Source organism: Sabethes cyaneus, chromosome 1, assembly GCF_943734655.1.
Source record: "Sabethes cyaneus chromosome 1, idSabCyanKW18_F2, whole genome shotgun sequence".
NCBI lineage: Eukaryota > Metazoa > Arthropoda > Insecta > Diptera > Culicidae > Sabethes > Sabethes cyaneus.
In genome coordinates, this window is record NC_071353.1 from 7,938,760 (window position 1) to 7,951,637 (window position 12,878).

The window sequence follows — 12,878 nt, forward strand, 5'->3', positions numbered from 1 at the left end:
CGTATGATGGGACGTTCCTTGCAGCGCAGTCGACATCGTCGGTGGTTAAACCATTGGCGGAACTAGCGCTCATTTCTAGGGGGGGCTATAGCCCCAGAATTTTTTTCGACCATTTTGTTGGTCGGCCAAATCAATTTTTCTAGGGGGGGCTAAATCTCTCCTAGGGGGGGCTAAGCCCCCCCTAGTTCCGCCAATGGGTTAAACGCTAGCAAACTTTTCAGCGAATAAGGTCCTTGCAACTTACAAGGTACTGCGTGTGAACGCTGTTCGTCTGCCAGCGTGCTAGCCGCGGTTCTCAGCGCGGGATTTCGGGGGAAGGCCCGTAGGTGGAGGAAGAGGCACAATTTGTGTCTAAAAATAGCCCAACCCATGTCGCTACATTAATAAGGGGGGTTGTGCAGACTCCTTTTGTCCAGCGCCTTTGTGGTTCATAGGTACACGGGTACCAGCGAGCCACATGCTCTGGCGGGTGTTGTGGGTTCGAATCCGGTTATAATCTCAGATTATAGCTTGGTTCGACCCATTCACCTTCCAGCATTGGACAAAATGTAGGAGTCACATCGACAACTTGTTAAGCGTAGCTACCTACTACCCCCTTCCTTTCCACTCTTTCCCCTCCATTTCCAAAAAAAATCCTTCATTACTTTCCCTTACCGTCCCTTCATCAATTGTAGAACCATCATTTCAAAAATATTAGTATATGCCTGACCGCATTTCAAGGTCATGATTAAAATCACGAGGTTTAGTCATAAAATGGACCCTAACTTGTTGAAAAAATTTTAAGGCATTAATAATTAAATTCAGCTAAAATCTTATAAACAGAACTGGGTGGTATGTTTAGTAATTTCTGTTTCATGTCATATATCCTCGAAAATAAGAAGCACAAGCTACTACTACTTACTTACTTTAGTGGCAACGGTCCGTTACCGATCCTGCGCCGAACGAATTATGGTCCTCCAGTACCATCGGTCCTGGGCTGCCATTCTCCAATCTCCACGAAAACCAGCTGAACGTGCATCGTCTTCGACAGCACACACCCACCGGGTGTGGGGTCTGCCTCGGAGTTTACGGCCTCTTCCTGGTTTTCTGCTGCAAATAGTTTTGGCTACTCTTTCGTCGGGCATTCTGGCCACGTGCCCAGCCCACCGTAGCCTGCCACATTGCACTACCTTCACTATATCAGCATATTTGTATACTTGGTGCAGCTCGTCATTCATGCGTCTGCGCCACACTCCATTTTCCATTTTGCCGCCAAGTATAGATAGCAGAATTTTACGCTCAAAATCCCCTAGCATTCGCCGATCAGCTTCTTTTAGCGTCCATGATTCGTGTCCGGAAAGGGCCACCAGGAGAATTAGTGGTTTGTAGAGCGCCAGTTTTGTGCGAATTTGAAACTACGGGACTTCAGCTGGCTACGTAATCCGTAGAAAGCCCGATTTGCGGCTGCAACTCGTCGTTTCACATCGCGGCTTACATCGTTTTCACATGTTACGAGTGCACCAAGGTATATAAGGGTCATTCCACGGGAAATTTACAGTCCAATTTTTTTTTCTCTTCGGAATATTTTTTTTACGTTCTTTGTTAAAAAAAAATTGACACGTATTTTTGTATTTCGATGTTACTGTTGGAATTCGCAAGATATGATTTTTTAAAGTATTGTAATCCGAAAAAATCACTATTTTTTAAATACTGATTGTAAACATAGTTGGTAATATCAAAAAATGACTTTCTACCAGATGTGTTCACTATTCCACAAGTTTTCAAAATTGGTATACCATACCTCCTCTCGATTGCTTTTCAATAGTTAAATAGTGCATTTTTATAAACAATTGCAATTTTTTCAAAGTTGGAACTTTTTTTTCTCGATTTTTTTTACTTTAAAATATTTTTTCATCTTTCTCGAAGAAGCATGCAAAATTTGGAAATGGAGAAATGAAAACTCTAGAAGCTATGAATTTTTATATTGAAGCGCGCACGTTGATGCAAACGAGCAGACGAACGAGCGTGCTTCAACGACACGTTACACTTAATAGCATCAAAGGCGGCCTCGTTATGAAGCTGCCCGTGGGTTAGAACATCGATTGAACATCACCGCTCGCTTCACGTTAACACACGCGCTGAAACATAAAAACTTATAACTTCTAGAGTTTTCATTTCTCCATTTCCAAATTTTGCATACTTCTTCGAGAAAGATGAACAAATATTTAAAAAAAAATCGAGAAAAAAAAGTTCCAACTTTGAAAAAATTGCAATTGTTTATAAAAATGCACTATTTAACTATTGAAAAACAATCGAGAGGAGGTATGGTATATCAATTTTGAAAGCTTGTAGGATAGTGAACACATCTGGTAGAAAGTCATTTTTCGATATAACAAACTATGTTTACAATCAGTATTTAAAAAACAGGGATTTTTTCGGATTACAATATTTTAAAAAATCATATCTTGTGAATTGCAACAGTAACAACGAAATACAAAAATACGTGTCGATTTTTTTTTAACAAAGAACGTAAAAAAAATATTCCGAAGAGAAAAAAAAATTTGACTGTAAATTTCCCGTGGAATGACCCATAAATTCCTCCACTACTTCATATCGTTCCCCATCTAACTCCACCTCGGCACCAACACCACTTGGGCGCCCTCGTTCCCTAGCAGGTTAGAGAGTGCATCCCCTTGCTTCAGTCCATCCAACGTCACGAAAGCAGCTGAGGTCTCACCCGCTATTCTAACGCATGATTTGGATCCGTCCAGCGTCGCACGAGTCAGCGTAACTATCTAGCATTATCTGCCACAGCTCATTTCGTTTAACTGAATCGTACGCCGCTTTAAAGTCCACAAACAGATAGTGTGTCTGCAAGTTGTACTCCCGGAACTTGTCTAGCAACTGACGCAGGGTAAACATCTGATCTGTCGTGGAGCGACCCTTACGAAAACCAGCTTGGTACCCGTCGACGAAGGACTCCGCTAACGGGCTCAGTCTGCAGAACAGGATACGGGAAAGCACCTTGTAGGCAGAATTGAGCAATGTAATTCCTCGATAGTTTTTACACTCCATTCGATGTCCCTTTTTGAAAATTGGGCAAATGAGGCCATCCAACCACTCCTCCGGCATTTGTTCTTCCTCCCAGATCCTGACAATGATCCGGTGGATTGCTTCCTACAGCCGCTCGCTCCCCGCTTTTAGAAGTTCAGCCGGGATACCGTCCTCACTGATTGCCTTTTTAACCTCCTCCAGTGCTGGTGGCTCCACAGCTTGACCGTCGCTTACAATTCCTATCCTGTCCCTGCTGATCTCCGCATTTACCCCTCCATTCAGCAGTGTCTGGAAGTGCTCCTTCCACCTTGCTGCTACCGTCGTTTTCTCGGTAAGAAAGTTGCCAGCACTATCATTGCACTTCACAGGTCTGGCAAAATGCCTGCATCTCACTTTAGTCTCTGTACCTCTCTCTGTTTTGACGCGTTGCCGCAGTGAGCATGCGACTCCTGGACTGGTTCTTTTCATCGCTCTGGCATTCTTGTCACTCTCTGGCATTCGGTATCAAACCAGCTGTTACGCTGTCTTCCACGCGTCGTGCCTACCACCTTTCTCGTAGCTGTTTCGATGGCACCATGGATGTTCCTTCACAGCCCATTTATATCTTGTCCTTCTACCTGCTGTTCTGCGATTCGTTGGTCAAACTCCACTGCTACGCCATCTGCCGTTAACCGCTGGATGTTGAAACGCAGCGTCCTCCCAGTGCGAGCTTTCGCCGTGTTTGACAGCCTTACGCGAGTCTTACTCATTACGAGATAGTGGTCAGAGTCGATATTTGGTCCCCAAAAAGACCGTACATCGTTAACATCCGAAAAGTGTCAACCGTCAATCAAGACATGATCGATCTGAGAGTTAGAGTCTCCATTTGGATGGCTCCAGATGTGTTTCCGAATATTCAAACGTGGAAAATAGGTGCTACAGATGACCATTCTTCTGGCCGCAGCAAAATTTATGAGCCTTAGACCGTTATCATTGGTCGACAGATGAAGGCTATGTCTTCCAATGACTGGACTGAAGAATTCCTCCCTCCCGATCTGCGCATTTGTATTTCCGATGATGATTTTCACGTCGTATTTTGGGCACTTTCCATATGTCCTCTTAAGCCTGTCGTAAAACTCATCCTTAGCATCATCGGATTTATCATTTGTCGGTGCGTATAAGTTGATTAGGCTGTAGTTGAAGAATTTGTCCTTAATTTTGCCGCCACTGTAGTAGACTTGAATGAAGTACCTGCAACAGGGTCTACTGCACGGAACTTCGTTTCTCCGGAATTTGGCCACCGAACTTCCTGAATAGTAGCGATCTCCACTCCGAGTTGATGCAGCTCTCGAGCAAGCAAGCCAGCCCGTGCCGTTTCATGGAGAGTTCGGACATTCCAGGTACCAAGTTTCCAATCATTATCTCTTAATCGTTTCCTTGTCCCTTGCTGTGTCCTATACCAATTGTTCCGTCCTGAATTTCTTTCTTCGTTATTCGTGGTAATTGAGTTTTCGGTATACTACCTCACCGGGGTCGCGATACCTGCATCCCGCTGATGGGTCTGCCATCTTAGGTATAGCTTGCGGGATACAGCATTTCATATTCAGCCGCCCGTTTCGAGACAGACGCTGTGTGAGCCGCCCCTCACCTGGAGAACAGGCACTCCAGTTCGCACCTCCTAGCTTAGCTGCTCCTGTAAGAATATGAAGCATTTCCAAGTAAGGCCATCGACCGTCAGCTTCGACTTAGATCTGCGTGGAGGTGCTAGGTTGGAGCTTGAGAGAGCCAGAGCTATATGTTTGGCGATCCTTCCAGGTAACTCTCTCCATTTCATACCCAAGTTGTAATGTATGTATACAATGGAGAACACATTAGTACAAGTCATTTTCGAATCGTAATTTAAATAAAAGTGAGTAAAATCGAGTTTAAAGACATAAATTGATGTAGAATAATTGGGTATAGCCCACGGCAAAATTTTCGACTGCACTGAAGTCGTTTTCTACATGGCTTTTTTACGCGGTTCGTTTTTTACGTGACTATTTTTACGGGAATTTCGGAATTTACGCGGTTTTTTACGTGAATTTCGGATTTTACACGATTTTTTTTACGCGAATTTCGGAATTCACGCGGTTTTTTACGCGATTTTGATTTACGCGAGACGTATCCTTCGCGTAAAAAGCGACTTGAGTGTATTTTATTTCGTCGGCATAAATATTAAAATTTAATGTATTGCAAATTGCATCAAAAACGCGAAATGCAAGAAACTTGCAGTCATTTTGCAAGCAAAATCCCAGCAGTGAGCCGTCAATTATTCATGTCGATTTATTGGGATTGACACTCGCAATAAGTTAATATAAATATTTTACAGCTCGCTGCTAGCATTTTAGTTGTAAACTGTTTGCAAGATTTTTGCATTTCGCGTTTTTGATGCAATTTGCAATACATTAATGCATGGGAAATTATAACAGTGATGTAATAATAATTACACTCTTTCTTTATTACAAACATTTTTGTTTGATATTAGCTTATTCAACTAGTGTACAGATAATTCCGGTGGAATAAGTGCTTGCTATTATACAACTAAAATGTTACTTGGGAGGGGTTCTGTTTTTAGTAATGTCCCAAGTAACCATAAGCATTAATCTAAAACCGTATATTGGAAATAATTCTGCATCCCAAGTGCCAAACTTTTGTATATCAGCAATCTTAATGCTTATAAACAGCGATGCCAGATCAGCGGTTTTCCCGCTAGATTTAGCGGGATTTCAAGCCGGATAGCGGGACTTAATAACCAAACAGCGGCTAGCGGGAATCTAGCGGTTTTCTTAAATAACTCAGCGGGATTTTAGCGGGATCTCGATTTAGCGATATTTGGTAGGCAAGAAGAGTGCTGACAGAGAGGTTGACAGCAAAAAACTTCGTTTATTGACAGCCTAATGTCTGCTCATGCATTGGCAGATGATTCAGTATATCCTGCTGATTAGAAAACTCCGTAATTTTTGCCTAGAATGGGATCAGTTCTGACAAATACTCATTAGAACTTACTGAACAAGAAGACCACCAAACCAATCCGTTTTGCGTATTCCTAATTTTTCCACAAACTAATTCGTTGCCAATGGCAAAATCTAACTGATTCATGAATTGCAAACAAAACAACACAAACAACTTATGTACATATATACATCATAATTTGCTATATACCGCAGCATTTGTATGATAACAAAACCAAAAAAAATCGGCTGATGAGCCGATAAACCCTAAGTCTAAAAGACAAATCGGTACATTTTTGCTAAAACAAAATATCAGCGAGAACAAAGAGCCGATGCGCTTTTCAGATATTTTTGAATTTGGGCTGCTTATAAAGATTGAAACATATCTTCTTTTGTCACCAAAAACCATAACCATTTGCCAGCTTTACTGAAATTTTGCATTATTTTTATCATAGCTAGACACAGAAAGAGAATTTGTGCTAAAGCTTTTTTAGAAATTTTCGCATGTGTTCTTAGACTCCTTAATTATAAGATTAAGGAAAGATAAGATTAAAGATAAGATTATTCTTGCGAAATGTCGTAGTAAATTGTCATTATATGAGGGATAACAAGATACTTCTTTTTCTGTTTACTGAAGCTTCGTCAACATGAATGCAGCAAATTTGCATAATGTTCATTTAATTGTAACCTCTCAATTTCAGCAGATCATCTTGATTTCAAATGCAAGCCTTACTGAAATGAATATTCTGCACCAGAAACGAAGGAATAATATGACTTTTGGGTCAGCGGGATTTCTAGCGGGAAATAGACTCTAGACAGCGGGATTTCAGCGGGAAATCAACCTCTGGGCAGCGGGAAAATGGGCAATCGACCTGGTAACACTGCTTATAAAACGTATATTAACATTGTTGATGCATAGAAGTAAATCAGCATTAAAGAAAGCAATATATGCGCATATAACGTAACAATATAATGCATTTAGTCAATTGCATTAAAACGAGCCGTAAGTGTTGATGAACGGCTTGTATTTGACTTCTTATTTTGCTATTCTGCGGCCACTATTTGTGCCCTCTTCCATCTGACGGTTGCCGTCTTTTTCTACCCTATTGGTAATGCAGGACAAGTAGCTATGATATGATGATATGATATGATATGAGAGGGAATATCACCAAGATTTAAATACGACCGCTATGGTTTAGATAGCAAAGGTGCAAGGAAACGAATGAGGTTGCATGACTAACTCCCGGTTCGAGCCCTGTCGAGGTGGTAAGATTATTCAGCATTTCCAAAAATGGTTCTGTTTATCCTGCTCCCCTTGAGATGCAGCAAAAAAATACCTTGCTTTTTTAGTTTTTTAAATCCCGACCGAATCTATTTTTATTTACAATAACAAGCAAACGATACTCCATCGATACTTTTTCGATACGTGGATAATGTAGATAAAATGACGTTTCGTTTAAGCCTCAAACAAACACTGATAATGCTTATTGGATGCTTATGGCGTAGCATTTTAACAACCCGCTATTTCGCCTTTTTAGCATTATGTGAGTTCTACAGAAGTATATAAAGAAAAATATGCTTTTAATCATAGTTGCAACATTGTATGCTTATACAATGTTGTCCAAGGACTAGTGCTTAGTGCTTACTGGTTACTTGGGGTATTCACTGCATTCTGCATTGCCAATCAGAAAATATATTTTCATAAACAGAACTTTTGTTTTAAAGTTTTGTTTCGAATTTAGTTTCAGCGTTTCAGAGTAGATGCATAAAATGGCACTTGTCAAACTTTTTATGGGGGTAGCAAATTCGGTGCTGGAAACACATTAACCGTCAACAAGCATCAATGGCAACGTGGCGGAACGGAACGAGAGTGATGGTCGCATGCATTTTCCACATTTTCAATGCGCGCATTCACACCTTGACGTTCCAAACTGTGAACCATTTCGCGAAATTTTTAACTTTTTGGTTAAAATTTAACAGTTCGATGGTTAGAGTAACCAACCTATTTTGGACCCCATCAGCAGCTGTACATAATTTGGACACTTGCATTTGATTTTGCTGTAAGTGTCCAAATTATGTACAGCTGCTGAGGGGGTCCAAAATACGTTGGTTACCCTATTTCTCCTTGAGTGGTTAAAATCAGTTCAGAATGCGAAGCATTTCATATTTGACAAATTTGAGTAAAAACTGCCGGCGTGTCGCTACCTGCTGCGATGGTGAGAAAAACGAAAACAAATGTCAGATGCGGTACATTTCATAAAAAATTTTCAGTAAATTTAATTTTTAACTGGTTTTCGATTGAAAACTTTACTAAATTTTCATCAGGTTTTGTAAGAAATTTGCTGTTTTACAAGTTATTTTAAAAACACTTTTAAAATAGTGAATCGAAAGAGCATAAATTTGAAGAATACTGTAAAAGTTAGTGTGGCGAGTTAACTAATCGAACACAGAAGTGATCCTAAAGCGGTTTTTGCATATTATTGGAATGTTTTTCTACTTTACAAGATCCTTATGCTTGTTTTGTATTGGTTCAAGTCAAAGTTCTGGAGATTTGAATATCTTTCAGTCTTATCGAACCATATTGCTCCGGCACTACATGAAAATATGAATGTTCTCTTTAATTATCCTGTATCTTGCTTGCAATAGCCTGGTTTATATTAATTTCACAAAAAACAAGTTTTTTACCACTCAAGCACGTGGATTTTTATAATTTAGCGTGATATGTAACCTGTTTGTTGTCGCATAAATATTCAAAAACATTATTTTCTCATATATACTGTAAACAAACCAATGACAAAGTATATACCAAAAACAAAGTACTCAATTTTCTTACATTTTGCAATAATAATTTTACTTGTACATTGTTCGACTACATTAAGAAAATTAAAAAAGTAAACTTTTTTCCGATTCTTCAAGCAAACTGTCAACTTTCTCACCGTTCGGCTAGTTCCAAAGATCACCACCGTCATCGCATAAGTTTCTGTCGAACAGGTCATTTGACGGATTGATAGTTTTTTGCTCAATGAGAGCATATAAGATGAGGATGAAAATATTGTTTATTCTGTCCGAGTTAAAATAGGATGAATTGATGTTAATTTGCTTTTATTTGATAGATAAAATTTGTCTCATTTCAACCCGGGTTGTTTGATCAAATTTATTATGCGATAAGCATCCATACCAATGTAACAAAAATCCAACGAAAAATCAGTGAAACACGTCGAAGCTCTCTTCCTCACTATAGTTACTATATATATAGTTCGGCGGATAGAAAATCGGGAGCCAAATAAACGTCAAAAGCGGAGCCAAAAGCTATTCAAAATCAAAAATGCAGGAGTAATGTTAAAAAAACACACTTTATTTTCATAGAACTAGCCATTTTCAACACCCGCCAGTGATTATTTTTCGTAAAAACTTGCACATTTCACCATAATTTCAAATTTAATTTCATAAATCAGGGATGCCAATTCGCCTGGTTTTCTATCCGCCGAACTATATATCCAGCTTTTTACGAGCCATAATGGCGGACGTGTTCGTAATATTTGAACAGCATTTTTGACATTTCCCCAATACATTGCACGTTTTCTTTCCGCGCGTTCACGGTAAAACTAAAGGAATGTACGGAAAGAAAACGTGCGATGTATTAGGGAAATGTCAAAAATGCTGTTCAAATATTACGAACGCGTGCGCCATTATGGCTCGTAAAAAGCTGGATATAGTAACTATATTCCTCACCTGTGCATATCTCATTGGCTCTCAGAAGCGAACCATCGAACTGTGAAAACCTTGGTCAAAACTATTTTTGAAAAACCATCGAACTGTCAAATTTTAACCAAAACGTTAAAAATTTCGCGAAATGGTTCACAGCCTAAAAAAGTATGCGATCATCACTGACGTTCCGGGCCGTTACGTTGCCTGCTGATGATGCTGTGATGCGATTCTGGCCTTAAACTGGAACACCATCTTAATTTCCCCTCCGTCAGTTCTATGACAGATGAGTGAATTCGCCAGTCTCTGGAATTTTCACATCCTACGTACGGCAGTGCCATCTCACCGAAGGCCCAGCGGCTGATTTTGGTACTAGTTGACAGAACGGCGACGGACGACGGCCGCAAAAAGCCAAAATGGCGGAGCTTGGCAAAAACGGGAGTCGCGTCCTGCTGTGTGTGTCCAGCGGAAATTGAGTGAAATACGTGCTAGTTGCGGGCAAAACTGTTTCGGAAGTGTACCACAGTGGTAGCGGAACACGGATCCGATCGAGGAAAGGTGAGATTTGATCTCTGACAGTGTAAAAATCTGTCGAAAGTGCGTTCCGAGTTTGAGATTGGTTGGCTGAAGCTACAGCAGCAAAAAAGAAGAGCATCGTGTACTGTAGAAGTTGCTGTATGAGTGGACTGCTGCGGGTGTTGGTAAACTATCAGAAGGAAATCGACAACGGGAAGTGTGCGCGGAAAAGACTGTGTTTTTCCTCTTTGGATCGCTGTTGAGGCAAGAACAATTTCTAATACAATTGTTCCGGGTTTTCGTGTCTCGGAGTAGCTCGGCGGCTTGTGCGTTGGTTTCCTACCTGTCTGAACGAATAGTTTTCGCTCAAGATTGGAGATAAAATCATCAAACTAGAGCACCTATTGCCCGCTACCAGTTTAGTATCAGCGTTGGGACATGTGTACTGTCCTCCAAGTCGTTTTTCACTTGCGTGTGAATACACAGTTACTATAGGCTGCCCACACTCGGCTGAGCAGAGGCCGACGAATCAGAGAAAAAGATAAAAAAAAATCGAGAAAGTGAAACTCCAACAAATACGTAAAGAGTGAGAGTGCGAAATAATAATTAGCTCAAGCAACGCAAAGTTTAAAAAAATATTCTGCACATATTTTGACCCGTTGGCCGTCGGCGAAATAGATCACATCGTCAAAATATTGTCAATCATAATGTAATAAATAATGAGAAAAAAATTATTGTGAGTGAGGGAGGCAGAAGAAAAACAAAACCACACAAGCAAACAGAAGAAGCACAGTTCCCCAATCCGCGCGGGTGAATGCGTGCCACAGTGTAGGTGTTGTTCACTTATGTTTTTGTGTGGTGTTTGTGCAGGCGAGGAAAATTTCCCTTCAGTAGTTAGTTTTATCATCGCACTCTGCTGCTAGTGTGTGCGAGCGCTAAGTAGACACCAGCTAGCCGTGAGCAGCGGCAAATCGGCGTTAAGACAGAGTGAATAACCACCAATCCAATCCCCTCGAAGGGAAAGCAGAAAGAGCACTACACCGCACCGCACGAGGGGGATTGGGAAAGCGCGGAAAACAACCCCACGGCCACTATGACAACAAACATGTATCGGGTCGGAGGTAAGTGGAATTCGTTATTGTTTTTTTTTCTTTTCATTTTTACTTTTTCTGTTTTCTGTGCACTTGCCGTTTTTCTTCTCCATTCATGCGAGAATATTGAGGAAAGGAAAAAAAAGTAGGGGGTGCAATCGGCAATGGCTGGTCATTTTGACGATCTTGGAATCGATGAGCACGATAACATTGAAATTTTTGCTCTAAGTAATACAATCATGGGTCATTTCTGACGATTAAAGCGTGAATATTACACTAATTGATTGTTAAAACAGTATCTCATAAGTAGCACTAATAATTTGATCAATCATTAGGTGATATTTAAACGGAAATTAGCAGCTAAAGTTAAAATGACCCACAATTATGTGTGACATATGATTGTGGACTGACTGTATAGCTACAAATTAACTAATAAAGGAAATTACAATTATTGCGACAATGGGTTTGCAGATCTATAGCTTTATTTTTCTACATACTTTTAACTTTATAATTAACTGTAGTGCAAACTGTAGATCCTTCCATGATTTATAAATATGAAATAATTTAAGTCGAATCCTAAATTTGAGCTGGCTCAGAATTACTGAGAAATTTTGCTTACACTTTCATATAAAAATTTTGTTCTACGATACTCGATTCAAGAGTTATGAATGATTAAATAAATCAGTATCAAAGAAAATTGGAATTGGACTTACTTTGCCGCTTCGCAAAATTCGCGATGCTGTAAGACAGTGCGACGAAAACCGATTCTCTTCAACGCCGACGGCACCAGGAATAGAGGGTTCCAACGTGCGAGATGGCTCGATCGGGTCGAAAGTGATATGCGACTTCTGGGACACCTGGGAAAATGGAGACGAATGCCCTAAGATCGAGTTCAATGGAAACGACTGTTTGAAGGGGCACGAATCGGCTCTATGTTGATGACGACAATGAAGAAAATCGGAAAATTTTCTTTGAAGTTTTCTGAAAAAATGGCAGACAAAAACTTTAAAAATAATTTGCAATGGCCTAACAGAATTTAAGGAGACAATAGTACAAGTTAGCTTTTATAATAGAACAAGCAAACATACAGACAAGTTTAGGTGCAAAAGTTCAACTAATGTATTAATTGCACGTATGTAACCGAGTTTCGGAAAAAACATAAACATCGTAAAGAAAAGAAATTTCTTAAGAGATTTTTAAGTTTTCTTATTTTGGAATTCCGGTGAAATGCCTTTATAACAAAAATACAAGAGGAATCCTGTCCAGTTAGCTTCGAAGTACGATGCTGGTCTAATAAAAAAAGGTCATGTCTCAGAGAGACGTTTAATGCCGAGGCTTTGCTTTTTACAAGAGGAATATCAGTGCGAACAATATGAGATATTTCAATATTTAAAAATAAGAAGAAAAGCTCAGAGTGCTATCTGGTAGTTGTTATTTGGCGTTATTAGAGAGCGATTGTTATCTGGCAGATAACGATAAATTTATAAAGTTAAAGGAAGTTCATAAGGCGTTGTGTCTACATCGTAAGAAGAACAACGCATCTCCAGGTCTGGATAGAATACTG

General features: G+C 40.0%; 1 protein-coding gene across 1 annotated transcript in view; it reads left to right on the top strand.

Moving 5' to 3' along the window:
* Positions 1 to 10,127: 10,127 nt before the first annotated feature.
* Positions 10,128 to 12,878, top strand: part of LOC128740027 (metastasis-associated protein MTA1) — a 140,163-nt gene continuing 137,412 nt past the window's right edge. Inside the window, exon 1 of the mRNA XM_053835536.1 lies at positions 10,128 to 11,344. Within this exon, the coding sequence (XP_053691511.1) occupies positions 11,317 to 11,344 (28 nt within the window). The 5' untranslated portion in view covers positions 10,128 to 11,316. The remainder of the gene's footprint in view (positions 11,345 to 12,878) is intronic.